At 38.1% G+C, this 16,192-nt stretch overlaps 1 protein-coding gene across 2 annotated transcripts; it reads left to right on the top strand.

Annotated features, from left to right (window-relative positions):
* The first annotated feature begins 444 nt into the window (after nucleotides 1-444).
* On the top strand, nucleotides 445-12,858 carry LOC120267831 (hydroxyproline O-galactosyltransferase GALT2-like). 2 transcript variants are annotated; one of them, XM_039275508.1, is made up of 7 exons: nucleotides 445-1,227; nucleotides 1,718-1,950; nucleotides 2,176-2,466; nucleotides 10,639-10,767; nucleotides 10,860-11,033; nucleotides 11,885-11,992; nucleotides 12,556-12,858. In XM_039275508.1, exons 1-7 carry the CDS (start codon nucleotides 468-470, stop codon nucleotides 12,757-12,759), a joined length of 1,899 nt encoding a protein of 632 aa, XP_039131442.1. In that variant the 5' UTR covers nucleotides 445-467; the 3' UTR covers nucleotides 12,760-12,858. The 2 variants fall into 2 exon arrangements, with proteins under 2 accessions (XP_039131442.1, XP_039131443.1); XM_039275509.1 differs by lacking the exon at nucleotides 11,885-11,992.
* Nucleotides 12,859-16,192: the final 3,334 nt, after the last annotated feature.

Here is a 16,192-nt window from a genome sequence, read left to right as displayed (position 1 = left end):
ATGTATCTTATTTCAATTTTTACAACAAAAAAGGAAAAAACCAAGTAGAAGGCTTAATACTTAAAATTATTTTTCCTTTTAAAGTATTGAAATGAAATCATTTTCATTATTCAATAAATAATATAATATATTCCAGAAATATATTTCTCCACTTTTCACATTTTGAGAATATACTTCTCATACTGAAAACGATTTACAAAAAAAAAATGACATTAATAATTTTTTTAAAAATTTTATATTATTTTTTCAATCTTCTTTTTAGATACAGTTAACCTGAATACATAAATCTAGTTATTATTATTATTTTCAAATTTCTCAATCAACGGTCCCGAAATCATTCCTGCCACACTCCACATTCTCAATCCCAATCCCGCCAAAAGAAAAATGCTTATTTAATACGCTTGGCCAAAAAAAAAACAAAAAACATTCCATTTAATTACGAATTTGCCCTCTGAATCGCGATCACGATGAAGCGCATTCGGAGCGGGGATCCTCTCGGTCCCCGTCCCCGCCGGTGCCGGCCGTCATGCCTCCTCGTCGGCGCCGCCGCTGTCCTCTACCTCCTCTTCATGGCCTTCAAGTTCCCTCTTCTCCTTGAAATCCGTCCCCTTTTCGATCCTGATCCCCATCACCGCCCTTTCCTCGGCTTCTCCTCCGGCCACCACCGACTCCTTGACCCCGTCGTCCGCAATGCACGCTATGGCCGCTTGACGGCTGACATCCTCCGCCGTAGCCGCGATCCTCCACGGCGCAACTCCTCCCGGATCGATCGAATGGCACGGGAGGCCTGGATCCTCGGACTCCAAGCGTGGGCCGAAGCCGAAGCCGAGTTTGATGTCGCTGATGCCCCTTCTTTGTTTGAGGATAACAGGGAATCTTGTCCGGGATCGATGTCGATGAGCGGCGGGAAGGGGAAGGTGATGCTCTTGCCTTGCGGGATGAAAGTGGGGACTGCAGTGACGGTGGTGGGCACGCCGAGGTTAGCGCACCAAGAGTATGTGGCGAGAGGCGGAGATAGGACGGTGATGGTGTCGCAGTTCGCAGTGGAGTTGCAGGGGTTGAGGGCGGTGGATGGAGAGGAGCCCCCGAAGATACTGCATTTCAATCCGAGGTTGCAGGGGGATTGGAGCTGGAGGCCGGTCATTGAGCATAATACTGGTTATAGGATGCAGTGGGGAAAGGCAATGAGGTGTGATGGTATTGCTTCCAAGGATGATGATGATACTGGTATCAAGCCCTTCCTTGTTTTGCATTTTTATTTTTTCAATTCTCAATAAATTGATATTTGCGTTGTTCATTGAAATTCTTAATTAGGTTTAATATTTTGCTTCTCATTTCACTTCACTCGAAGTTCAACAGTTCTTCATTAGCATGATCTAGGATTTAGTGGGAATCAGAGTTTTATTTGGAAAGACAAACAAATCTGTTTGGTAGTGGATTTTCTTCCCTGTTATTTTAGGAAAACTATTAATTTAGCAAATAAGCCTTGCAGCTGAATGTTAGCCATGTATCTGTGAATTTGAAACCTGTAAAGGTCCAACTTTCTATATTTGCTTGTTATGATCAACTTCCTCATGGGAATCTTTTAGTATATTAGATTTCTTCAATGTACTGGTCTGTAGTTTGCTGTGGTGTTTGTTTTAGTTTTTCATCTGTTCTATTCATGTTAGCAAAAGATGAGCTGAATTCTGCAATTTTGTATCCTTCTTGTGGGCAGTGGATGGATTTCGCAAGTGTGAGAGATGGGTACGTAGTGACTACGTTGAGCCAGAAGAATCCAAAACATCTTCATGGCTTAAACGGTTCATTGGGCGGGCAAAGAGGCCAGAAATAACCTGGCATTTTCCTTTTGAAGAGGAAAAGTTATTTGTTATAACACTGCAAGCTGGTTTGGAAGGATTCCACATTTTTGTTGGGGGTCGGCATGTATCTTCATTCCCGTATCGCACGGTGAGTTTTGAACTTGTTTTTTGATTTCTCTGCCTGATACAACTTTATCTTATTGTTGAGCTTATTTTGCTGAATGCTAAAATTACTACTAAACCAAGGAAATTTTTTACTTCTCTTCATTCTCTTATCTGCTCACTGCGTTTACAATTTTTTTTTCCTGATAACCACCATTCTATCTGTACTCAATGTATTATCTGAATTCTGAAGAAATGTTTGTTTTGTCAGGGATTTACTCTAGAAGATGCAACAGGTTTAGTTGTCAAGGGAGATGTGGATATTCATTCTACATATGCTACCCTACTCCCCAGATCTCATCCCAGTATTTCACCACTGCAAGCCCTGCAAATGACTGAGGAATGGAAATCTCTTCCCTTGCCAGAGAGTCCAATTAATCTTTTCATCGGAGTTCTCTCTTCTACAAATCATTTTGCGGAGCGCATGGCTATTAGAAAAACTTGGATGCAATCTCCTGAAATTAAATCAGGGAATGTAGTTGCTCGTTTCTTCGTTGCATTGGTAAGTTTATTTTCTTTGTTGGTATCTAACTTTGCATTATGATATGGATTCTGTGATCTTAACATTCTGGTTATATGGATATATTTAACTTTTTTCTAGAACATTCAGACATATTTATTACCTTTACTAGTCATTTCTGTATCACTTACTAGTGTAACTCGTTAATGATTCTTTAGACTAAGTTGAGTGGTAAAATGATTTCTTTAAAAAGCAACTTACATACTTGGTGTCTTAGAAAGCTAGATATAATTTTTGTTACAAGATTCTTATGTAATGTTAATGTGATTTTCTAAACAGTATAGCTTTAGCAAAAATTGAAGCGTGGGCTATTGGCTTTGGCTTGAACTATTTAGGATGATAGATGTGAAGCGACATGAAGAGTCAAATGTTTTTTTTTTTAATGGTAGCTTCTATAAGCTCATAGAGAAACACTCTTTGATCTGTTTAATCTCATTATGAATTTTTTATGTATCCAGAACTTTCTTACGTTATACATCTCTACAATATGGATTGTAATTTGTTGCCTTACCTTGGGTTTTTGGCTATTCATGTGCTGGAATATTGCCCACGTTATGCAGAGACTTGATAACACTTGGTGCTTTCTGCTTCTTAATTTAATCAATTTGTGAATTTGCTCTGATTGGCTTGCTTTATGTTTAATCTAAACTAGTGCTTCATGAACGGAAAGTCAGAAAATCATGTCTCCGTCATGCCATGTTGTAGACCTTTGATTGGAGGACTATACTTTGGAAGATGAAGTTGATTCATTCTTTTTGTTGAATTTTTAATAAGTTCATTTGTGGGCCCTATTAGGGGGTGTTACATAATTTTAGGGGTCTTACACCACAAGGCTTAGTGGCTCAATCCGTATACCTATATATAAATCCATTTCATTTCCTCTCATCAACTGATGTGAGACTATATTTTTTTAGTTCCAACACCCTCCCTCAAGTTCAACTGGGTTATTTCCTTGTCTATTGAACTTACGGAGATTTATACACCAAGTACCTTATACTTGTGTCTTAGAGGTCTATTTTTATCAGGATTTGTACACCACTCTGTCTCAGAGATCCCATTTTAATTGGCTTGTGTTCCTCTTCACTGGAACCTCAAAGGCCTTTTTTACTGGGTCCCCCTATAGTTGCTTTTACCAGGATTGGAGGTGTTACATAATCTTAGGGGTCTTACACCAAAAAGCCTCAAGGCTTAGTGGCTCAACCCCTATGCTTATATATAAATCCATTTCATTTCCTTACATCAACCGATGTGGGACTATATTTTTTTAGTTCCAACACTTTTCATTATTAATAAATCAAGGAATCCATTTAGTACAACCTTTCTTTGCCTGCATCTTGTGTCTTGCCATAAGGTGTCACGGCCCTGACCGAGTGTCACTCAGCCCATGTGGCACTTGTCTGGATGCAAGTCAGCCTAAGCTCAAGAATCGCACATCCACACCCTTATAAGCAAAGATACAAGCAATAAAAGCCACAGGACAAGGAAACAAGAAGGGGAGTCCAGGGATAACAGAGAAAAGATAAACTCTCTACAATGTAGACAAGGTTACACCACAAGCCAAGACAACAATGGTTAAGGCCTTCATCCAATTTCCTAAAGATGAAGGTGATCCGAAGCCTTTCCCTCCCAAAGACTAAGGACCAAGAAATGCTCAATGATCCACCAAGGATCAAAGGATCCAAGAACTCCAAGAACTCCGGCTCTTATAGGATATCTCAAGATGATCATACCAAGGTTCCCCATGGACCTTTTATAGCTCAATGGACATCTAAGGGGAGGTCACATTGGTCATGTCCCGGAAGGCTCGCTGTCCCCACTATGAACAATGCCCGATGGCCCGCCATTCCCCACTATGAACAGTGTCTGATGGGCCACAGTTTCCCACAATTGACAGTGCTGACACTGTGCCAGGAATCCAGGCCTGTTAGCCACTCTCTTTGTATGTTCGTGCCACTTACTTGATCAAGGCGCGCCGTACATCCCACGTGCCTACATATGCTGTCTCTTCTCATGGGTGGGCTAGATCCCTTTATTGCCTGCTCGATCAAGCTGACCTACTATACAATGTTTGCGCTTATGCTTGATTCTGCTGATTGGCCAGCACTTAGTCAATCCTCGGCCCCTCGGTCTCTCCTCTCGATCACACAATCATCCATCCTTGGTTAAGGTCCCTCGGCCACGCGCATCACGCCCCGCGCACTGCTTACAAGCTCTCAGTTACATGCAGCATCGACCCGCGTGGTTCTTGCTCGGCACTCCAGGCTAGGATCCTCGAATCATGTGCGACTCCCGCACGCATATAGGATGATCGTACGAACATCAACTTATTTTGGACTTGGATTTTGGCCTATTTTGGCCTCTTCGGCCATCTTCACTTAGTGAGGGAGCACCCTTCACCGAGCATGCAAGGAAGCCTTATGACAAACCACTCCACCAGGAAAGTCCCGATGCCCTCGTCGGATAGAGGCTAAGTCTTCTCGGTAACCTTACATGGCCAAAGTAGTATATGTAGCTAAACTTAAACTTCATCATATTTTTCACCTCCGGATCCTCTCTAAGACCCCAATCACCATCACCTCCGGATAACTTCATCGAATTTGGCACCTTAACATGGGCCTCATCTCATCCTATGTCAAATGCTATCGCAATCCAACGGCCTCCGCATTGCCTTTGTTGTTTCAAACCGCTCCTACGGCCTCTTCTCCTCTGAGGTACAATAGCAACAACAAGGTTTTCTCACTTGCTTTTGGCCAAGCTACCTGTGTCCGCTTCTGCCGGCAGAACATGTATTTGTTCTGGCTCCATTTCTTGCTGAAAAAGCTACATTTGTCCTTGTCTTCCTATTGGCCAAGCGATATGACTCTAGCTTTGACTCACAAGACTTGACTGTTACAACATTGTGCTACCACAAAGGGACTATAACAACCCTCCTACTCAGCACCAACAAATACAACAAAGGGGGTAACTACCCCATAGCCATAGTGCAAAAATACAACAAAAGAGAATACACACTTCTCTTTTGACTCAAAACAAACAAACAAGACTCAGTCTTCTTTCGCAACTTGATGCCTCTTTGGCCCCTCCTAGAATTAAGTGACCGAGTGTTCCTTCCATGGCTCTGCCACGACTAGGATAGCTGGAGAGTGGTTCTTCGAATAAGTGGCTCACTTTCCCCATCCTCTGCATAGACAAGTGCAGGCCTATCCTTCCTTTTCGGACACTCCCCTATTGGACGAATACGACCCAAGTGAGGACCGGTGTAAATGTAGCAATCCGTGGGAGTGGAACTTGCCACGACTGGATGACCCCTCCTAAGTCTCTTCCACACCATGAGCCTTCTTGCAGCAAAGATACCTCTGCATTTGGGTCCTTTATACATTGGCTCTTATCATCTTCCTTTTCTTGGCTTGTCTCCAGACCAATGCGCCTTCGGCGCCCTTGATGATCATGAGTCCCCCAACTCATAAACGGGACATGAATCACAACCACGATTGGTACCATCTTTGCATTTCTCCCAATCCATAAATGCATTGATCAAGTACTCTAATCGCCCGACGATAACTTCAAGCCATTCCAATCTCTCGTCAAGGCGGTCTAGCCTATCCTTTGATTCTCCTGCCATCAAGAGGGTTTCTTCCGGTCTTGAGGTTGCTTGCCTAGTGGCGGTCTGTCACCATCACCTGAAGATCAATGCTTGATGAAGAGCTCCATAGCTCTAATACCACCTCTCACGGGCTTGACTGAGTGTCACTTAGCCTGTGCGGCACTAGCCTGGGTGCAAGTCAGCCTAAGTCCAAGAATCGCACATCCACACCCCAACAAGCAAAGATACAAGCAACAAAAGCCACAAGAAAAGGAATCAAGAAAGGGAGACTAGTGATAACAGACAAAAGATAAACTTTCTAGAATGTAGTCAAGGTTGCAGCACTAGCCAAGACAACAACGGCCAAGACCTTCATCCGACTCCCTAAGGATGAAGGTGATCCGAAGCCTTTCCCTCCTGTTAGATTTTATATTTTGTACTAGCGGGCTTATATGGGTGCTACATAAGCTTAGGGTCTTACAAAAAAAATTCTCAAGACTTAGTGGCTCAACCCTTATACCTACATATAAATCCATTACACTTCTATCACACAACCGATGTGGGACTATATTTCCAACACCCTCTCCCAAGTTCAACTGGGTCATTTTTTTTTGTCAGTTTGAACTTGCTCAGAGGTCTATTTTTACCAAGACTTGTACACTACTTTGTGTCTCAGAGGTCTTACACACATGAACTTGTACACTTCTTGTGTCTCAGAGGTCCTACACACATGGACTTGTACACTACTTGTGTCTAAGAGGTCCTACTCACATGGACTTGTACATCACTTGTGTCTCAGAGCTCCTATATATATATGTTTTTTAATATATATTGGCATAGTTGTCAAAGGCGCGCCTGACGGGCTCCTCGGGTGCAAGGCTCAACAGTTTACGCCTTTATAGGTGTTAGGCGGGCACCGTTACAAAGGCGGGCGCCTTTGAGCCTAGGCGCAAGGTTCAAGGTGTGGGCCTAGGCACGTCTTCGTAACATCAACAAATTTATTTAGTTATTTTTTAAATATTTAGTTTACTTTTAATCTTATTTACATATCTTTGATGATTAAAAGTAAAAAAAGCTCACATACAATCAAAGCTGTTTAAAATTAGGGTGACCAACACACAACCAACCAAGTAAAATTTAGACTTCATCTATCCTCTTCGGGCCGATCCACTATTTAGATGAAGAGAATGATAAATTTGAATAGGAAATTGATGATGTTGGATGATGATGGACTTGATGATTTAAATAATAGTCACTAAAATCTAGATTTTATTATAAAAGTTAGGATTTGGACTATATACATGCATTATATCATATTATCACATTTTGTATTATACATTTGAAGATTATTTTGCATGTTATTATGCATGCTTTTTTTTCTAATGTCTGATTGTCTTCTATGATATTAATCTTTAGAACATTATAAAATTTTAATACAAATTAATCTTTAGTACAAATATTTCTAATTTTTCAATTTTCTTTAGTGGTGACTAGTGCGCATAGTGTTAATCGAGCGTGCGTCTGCGCCTTGTGCCTAGGGCCCATGACCCCTTGCGCCTAGATGCGCCTTACGCCTATGACAACCTTGTATATTGGGCTCTACTATATTTCTCTAATACCATGTTAGATTTTAGATTTTGTACTAGTGGAGCCTATATGGGTGCTACATAAGTTTAGAGGTCTTACACCAAAAAGTCTCAAAACTTAGTGGCTCAACCCCTATACCAATATATAATAAACCCATTACATTTCTATCACACAACCGATGTGGGACTATATGTCCAACACCTCCCAAAGACTAAGGGCCAAGAGATGCTTAATGATCGATCAAGGATTAAAGGATCCGAGAACTCCAAGAAGAACTCTGGTTCTTCAAGGATATCTCAAGGTGATCATACCAAGGCTCCCCATGGATCTTTATAGCTCAATATCCATCCAAGGGGAGGTCACACTGGTCATGTCCCAAACGGCCCGTTGTTCCCATTGTGAATAGTGTCTGATGGCCGTTGTTCCCCACAATTGACAGTGCCGCCAATGTGCCAAAAATCCTGCTCAAGAATCTCAGTCTGTTGGCCACTCCCTCGGTATGTCCGTGCCATTCACTTGGTCAAGGCGCGCGCCGTACCTCCTATATATGTTGTCTTGACTCATGGGTGGGCAAGATCCTTCTCTCACCCACTCGATCAAGCTGACCGACCGTACAATGTATGTGCTTTCGCTTGATCCAGCTGATTGGCCAACAATTAGCCAATTCTCGGCCTGTCGGCCTCTCCTTTCGATCACACGATCATCCATCCTCGGTCAAGGTCCCTCGGCAACGCGCATCACTCCCCGCGCGCTGCTCGGCAAGCTCTCTATCACACGCTACACCTGCCCGCGTGATTCTTGCTCTGTACTTCCGGCTAAGATCCTCGATCATGTGTGTCTCCCGCGCACACATAGGATGATCGTATGGACATCAACTTACTTTGGACTTGGATTTTGGCCTACCTTGGCCTCCTCGGCCATCTTCACTCAGTAAGGGACCACCCTTCACTAAGCATGCAAGAAAACCCTATGACAGAAGGCCTACAAGTATGTGAAACAATAACGAGATAAGCAAGATGGTGCAAGATAAACTTGATTGATATTTTTTGGGATAAAGTTGGTCGCTATATAATGGCACTGATAAGGTTGAGGACGTCATTTGGAAGCTTAACACAAGAAATGAGAATATCCAAGCAAATATTTCCTGGAATCTTCTTATCTACCAAGTAGCAAGTGTGTGGGTTAATGTGGATACTGTAGCAGTTTTTTTTGGCCTCAGCACTGTGGTTAGGGTGATTTGCATGATTAATGTGCCACACATGAAAGAAAGTCTTCTGTCTTGATTTTACTGGATGCTGCCCCTTTAACCATGTAAAATATGTATGTTCTGCATGTGACATCTTCCTTAAATCTTGGCTTGATTATTTTACTTGGATCAATATTTTGATGACTTCAGTATCTTGAAAGTGGATGCACTTAAACCTGATATTTGCACCACTGTTTTGACCTCTTATCTTGATTATTAATTCTATTAGTCAGAAATGGAAGGATTTCTAGTAAGACTTGTTTGGTTTGAGTTAATGAAGGGAAAGCAGGAAAGCAATATAACTAAATTATGCCACTTATGTTAACAAATCCTGTATTTGCATTTCCAGCATGATTTATATGCTCTGATGTAGGTGAGAACATTTATCTTTGCAATTAGGTTGTACTTTTCTTGCTTATGACAAGGCTTGAGCAGAGTTGGTAACTAATTTTTTGCAACTTGAAAATCATGTTTATTTTATTAGATTGTATATATGAACTGTTTTTATTTCCTGAATTTGGGCTTTATATTTTTCTTGGGTTCTATTCTGTTCATGGCATTGGTCTATATAAAATTTGTGTTCAGATCTTTTTTTGAAGTTAATATATTATTTGTGTCATATAATATTTTTTATGCAAGCCCCTGGTCATAATTTTTAACCTCATCTTGAGGTCCAAGTCAGTATCAAAGCTTGATATTACTCTGGTTAAAGTCCCTTGGTGCTACAGTCACATTTGGGATTCTAGATGCTAAGCCATTGTCATGTAGGCCAGTACTTGTAATGAACTAAATGACCAATCTTCTGCCTATGTGCTAGTTGACTGTATGATGCAGACCATGTAAAAAATACTTAATGATAACAACACTATATGTGACTATTCAAATTTGTAAGTTAGCTGACTTCGTATTTGTGTCTTTAATGAACTAAATGACCAATATTCTGCCAATGTGCTAGTTGACTGTATGATGCAGACCATGTAAAAAATACTTAAGGATAACAACACAATATGTGACTATTCAGATTTGCAAGTTAGCTGACCTCTTCCTGTTTGCGTCTTTATTTATTGCTATAAAAAATTGAGCCATGCTCCTTCAGTAATTCCTGTGAGCAACTGAATTAAAAGACTGGGCTAAGGCTTGTATCATGAGTCCTTGTTTTTTGCTTTATCAAAAATTATCATTGAGAGCCTTTCTAACTTGGATTTTGTAACTAGAAGTGCTTAAATGTTCAGGTAAGCTGAGCTATGGAACAGTAGAGAATAATCACTTTAGAAACTTAATTCATTATTTCTTATATTGATGATGTTCAACTCCCATTTTTTCTCTAGCTTGCTGGCTAGGCAAAGGTGATTCCAGAAACCTTTTTTTGTTTTTACCAGGGAAAAAATAATGCGTGCGGTATGATAGGAAAAATATAGCATAAGGCCTGTTTTTCTATTTTCTCTAGCTTTTCATCTTTTCTCTTATTCTGGTGAATTCTGTAGTTTTGACATTCAACTGAAAGAAAGGCCAAAGCTGATGGTGAACCATTTTGAGGACAGCCACAATTTTTTCCCTTTTTCTAACAGTCCCATTTTTTCATCAGGTTGAATATATCTTTTTTGATTGGATCCAATTTTATTGTAGCAATTGTTGTATGTTTATCCTGCAGACAATTCTGTTGGGAGATTTTACCTTAATTTCTTCATTTTCCTGATTGCCTTTCTTTTTTTTTTTTTCCTCCATAATGTATGTATAGAATCCAAGAAAGGAGGTGAATATAGTTCTAAAGAAAGAAGCAGACTACTTCGGAGACATAGTGATCCTGCATTTTATGGATCATTATGAGCTGGTGGTTCTCAAGACAATTGCCATTTGCCACTACGCTGTGAGTTATTTCCGAGTCATGTTTCATGCAAGTCTAGTTGCCTTTTAGGCATTCTGTGACTTTAAGGCTCACAATGCTTCCATGCTGTGCAGATTCAGAACTTGACTGCTGCATACATTATGAAATGTGATGATGACACATTTATTAGGCTTGATGCTGTATTAAATGAAATCAGAGGCCTTGCTCTGCAGAGACCTCTGTATATGGGTAACCTAAACCTCTTCCATAGACCTCTCAGAAGTGGGAAATGGGCAGTTTCATATGAGGTTAGTTTTCTAAATGCTTCTGGCTTTTAATTTTATTCCTTTAATGCTCTCTTTAATGCTTCTAACCTCCAAGTATGTGATGAAAGTGTTATTTGAAGTTCTAAACATGTATAAGAATATAAATACAAGAACTAAAATGGATTTTATTTCCCGTAAACAAATGGAAAATCCTGATTTGAACCAGTAACATTTTCTAGTGGTTCAATCTCATTGACAATGTAGTGTTTGGAACTTATCCCTTAAAATGGAAAATGTTGTAGATGCAGGTCTATTATCCATAATACTTCTACCTTAAAATATTCAAAATTTATGTAAGTTTTGAAATTATAAAATTTCTTTGTGTAACTAATAACATTCCCAGTAACATTTTCTAGTGGTTCAATCTCATTGACAATGTAGTGTTTGGAACTTATCTCTTAAAATGGAAAATGTTGTAGATGCAGGTCCATTATTTATAATACTTCTACCTTAAAACATTCAAAATTTATGTAAGTTATGAAATTCATAAAATTTATTTCTTGTAACTTAAAATATTTCCTAATTTTCTTTATTTCAATTTTTTTTTATAGTTATGCCATGTGGCTGCCATTTCATATCTGCTGCCTCCCATTTATAAGATGGGAAATAATTGATTGCTCCAGTAGTTAAGAAACTGTCCACCATCTCATCTCATGGTGCTACATAACACACTTTCGACAATCATTAGCATTAATAAATTTGAAAATTTAACAGAAATTGCTTGATCAGATGAAATCAATAATTTTCTACTTGATTTTTTTTTTTTTTTGAAAGATTTATCTGTCATTCAAATCAAAGACTAACCTCAGCTCCACCTTCACCTGTGGATCTAGGAATGGCCAGAAGAGATATATCCCCCTTATGCAAATGGACCAGGCTACATAATCACTGCTGACATTGCGAAATTCGTCGCCTCTCAATATGTCAATGAAAGTCTAAGAGTAAGTCCCATTGTGCCTCCAAAACTCTAGTCCTTAATCAGGTTGCAGCTCCTGGTATCTTAAACCTTTGGAAAATGGCCCTAAAGCGATGTTGTTGTTTTTTTTTTCGGTCAACTAATTAAGATAATATTAATTTTGACTCCAAACTGTTAATGCAATCCAAAACAATCAAATTAAACTATTGAAGAAAAAGATGTAATATTTCAATCAAACTAGTAGTTTTCCATACTAAATGCAATTGACTGCAATTACTTTTTTTAAATAGGAGTAGGATCAGAGTTTTCTCAATTTAGCTCAAAGAGATTAATACTCTTATACGTTTAGTATGCATTATTATTACTCTAACACAAATTAGTGGATGCTGTTGATTTAACATGGATCAGTGTTCTATATGTATGTCACCGAACTCTGCAATATCGACTGCTTTTAATCGGTATGTGTCAGTATGGCTCACATCATCAATGCATATGAACTAGAATAACAGATGCAAATCTTTTTTATTAAAACTTTAAACCATTGGCTGTTTATTTATATAACTCTGATGCCTTTAAATGTGCATGCAGTTGTTCAAGATGGAAGATGTAAGCATGGGGATGTGGGTTGGACAATTCAATAGTACAAGCACTGTTCATTACTATCACAACTGGAAATTTGTTCAGTTTGGTTGTGCAGACAATTACTTCACTGCACATTACCAGTCCCCAAAACAAATGCTTTGTTTGTGGGACAAATTGGGCAGGCACCAAGCTGAATGCTGCAACTTCTGATTAACATCTCACTTTCTTTCTCTTCTTTTTGCCTCCTTAATTCTGCATTCATTTGCCTCCTGCAGTCATTTTTTGAATTTGTGAATATATATATATGTATGTCCTGGGTGGGGTTTGATTTTTGATGTAGCAGCTTCTAGAAAGGGGGGATTAAATTTAGTGGAATTGTAATAATCAAATAAATGTCTTCATTCTTTTTATGAAATGAAGTTTTTGTGTGATGTAACCCAAGAGCTGACTTTTTCAAAAGGAACAGTAGTTCTAAACTATCCCTGAAAGAGCTTTTAGTCCCTGAATTTGGAAGTTAAGCATTTTGCTCCCAGACTCTAGATTTGTGTTAAGTAGATCTTCTTTCCATCTAATTTTGTTGCTTACATGATTAATAGGATTATTGTCACATAAGTGTAAAATTAATTTTTTTTTTAAATTGACTTATAAGTCTTTGGAAAAGTTACACATCACTATATACATTCTTGATAATAACTACATAACTATTTTTTTTTTCTCCATTTTTCCACCAGCAAGCTTTTTCGGCACCTCTGGCCAGTTGAGCTTGTTGAGGCATGAGGAGTTTATAAGAGAAAATAAATAAATACAAAATAATATGTATATAATAATAATTTAAAAAAATAAGGCAGTGGCATGGTTTTTTTCTTTATAAAAAAATTGGATGTGTGTTTCTTTATTCTTTTTTCCGGTTAATTTCAAGGATCAAGGTACAGTTCAATGTCGCCTCCTACACTTTACACAAATGGCAATGATGGTTGGCAAAAAAACAATAGTTTTGTTGATATGGTACATCATTGAAAATGATTAGAATGGGAAGTGGATTCACTTTTGGATAGATTTGAGTTGCTTTTTTAAGCTGAATCTGAATGATTTGATCAAAGCTGAAACATATTGGAACGTTTTATTTGGTGGACAGACCATTATGAGTATCAATTTACTTCACCGGTTTTTTTTTCCTATAAAATGGGAAAATTACACCAATGCATCTTCCTTAAATATAATGACCTATATACCCTTGCGAGACTAAGATTTTCACATTAATGACTTACATACTCTTGTGAGACCATGTCTCGATTCCACTGTGATTCCCACGGAATTGAGTTCGTGGGACCACAACTCTTTATGAGTCTATGCCAACTTGTTTTATCCACTACCATCACATTACAACAGTGGATGTTTGATAGTTAAATTCTTGAATTATTTTTCATTGAACATAAGTTGGGAGTATGCTAAAATATATTTAATATTCATATATATTTATCGTTTCAATTGAAAACAAATTAATTATAAACCAAACATATTATTGAGTTTAGTTCAATTAAATTCAAAAGCTTAAAGAGAATGTGAACTCAAATTTATTTACTCAAATATATATTTTTTAAATTAACCAATGTAGGATTATTAGTTACTCTAACACACATCTTAGATGCATGTTAATTTTTTTTTTTTAAATTAGATACATTGTAAACAAACTACATAAACTAAGTTTTGATTGTATGTTCAATGCAAACCAAATGTATTATCTGAGTTTAATTTAACTTAAAAGTTTAAATTGATAAGGTGCAAACCAATCATAAAGCAATACATTCAAATCACTTTTTTTTTACTGTATCAATGATTAATCCTATGTGGCTCAAAAGTTTAAATTGATAAGATGCAAAACGCAATTATAAAGCAAATATATTAAACCACTTTTTTTTTTTTTTACTACATCAATGATTAATCCTATGTGGCTAAAGCAAGTGTTTCAAATTATTGTTTGTAAGCCGCCTTGCCCCGATACAAGATTAGTTTACAATATAAATATTTTAGTGTTAAATTTTAAAATTAATTCTTTTAAAAAACCATTATAGTTTTTTTTTTTTTTAATTTGTTGCCCTATTTAAGGAGCTCATATTGCCTCCAATCATAGTTTGACATGTGCCCTCAGAAAAAAATAAAATAAAATTAATGACACATGTTAGACTGTGATAGGCCAGAACCAGAGAATATTTTGATTCTGAACCAGGCAATATGAACTCCTTTCAAGATGGTTGTTATCTTGTATGTTTAAGAGTTGGTTCGCTTTGTAGTTGTTAACCTATATAGTTTTTAGTTTAGTACACTACTTCACTATATTTAATCCTCTTATTTTCCCCTTATTGTCAATCAACTTCTCGTGATTGATTCAATATTTCTTAAAAAAGTTTCAGAACAATTAATTATAAAAACTTTTAAAAGTACAAACTGTTCTTCATATGACAACAACTCTCAACTTTGGCATAATACCTGTTAGTTCCGGAGGGGTAGGTGTGTGTTAATTTTTGCTTAACTTACTAGTAATGAAATCACACACACACACACACACACACACACACACACACACACAATCAAACAAGCAAGAAAGTGATATACGATATGGTCACCCAGTTCGATTACCCTTGCCTACATTTGGGGGGTAAAGCCAGGAGAAACAATCCACTAAAAGAGGTTAAGAATGAAGAGTACAAACACACATTCTCACTCACTCAATACAAAGAACATTCTCTCAGGACTGCCCGATGTCCACTCTCCTCAATTCTTACCAAAGGGCCTCTTACTCGTGACTCGTTTTAAATCTTCAAGTAGGGTATCTTATATAGACGCAACTACATCCCATTAGATCCTCCTCTTTTAGACTTTCTCCACGGCTTCCTAACTTGGACACCTTCCAAAATTAGATATTGCAACACTGCCCACCTTGTTGAACATAACTAAGTTCTCGCCCTGTTGCAACCGAACTTGGGACACCTTCAACTCTCCCAGTTCCTTCAGTTCGTTTCATAGCAATTAACTTATCCCGAGCTCCTCCTACTTGAAACCACTTCCTTCCTCATGTCATTTTAGCAAGCCCCTCTCCTGAGGGTCACACCCACCAAGGCGTGGATAGCCATCTCACCAAAGATGGTTCCAAAAGATCTCCAGATCTTCTTTCCAAACTTCACATATGAAATTCGTTTGAATCATGGATATATTGTTACTAAACTTGATCTTCTCTCATCCAAGTTAAGTCTTCAATATCTTCCAAGCATGATCTCCAATCATCCATGCTTGGGTCATCAAATCTTCAATCAATCTTCAATCAAATCTCACCATATATGATTGTGTCCTTGAATAGCTACACCCATAAATAGCTTTAGATCTTTCCTTCAAAATGTATTACTGATTATGGTTTTGAGAATCATGTTGGCTTGTCCTTGCCTTTCTTAGTTTGTTTCTTCAGATAGCCTCACACCAAACTAAGCCTCCATGCAATCTTCATGATGATCTTTTATTCTTGCCAACAATAGATTATTCCTCTCTTTTAGAAATAGATCTCTCATAAAAAGATTTTACCAAAGATAGAATTTATCATCTTGGATCTTACCAAAGATAGATAAAATCATATCTAAGATAAACTTGTTCT

The sequence above is a fragment of the Dioscorea cayenensis genome, chromosome 8 (genome assembly GCF_009730915.1).
Source record: "Dioscorea cayenensis subsp. rotundata cultivar TDr96_F1 chromosome 8, TDr96_F1_v2_PseudoChromosome.rev07_lg8_w22 25.fasta, whole genome shotgun sequence".
In the NCBI taxonomy this organism is placed as follows: domain Eukaryota; kingdom Viridiplantae; phylum Streptophyta; class Magnoliopsida; order Dioscoreales; family Dioscoreaceae; genus Dioscorea; species Dioscorea cayenensis.
The sequence above is the reverse complement of the archived record's forward strand: the minus strand, read 5'-3'. Positions and strand labels throughout refer to the sequence as shown.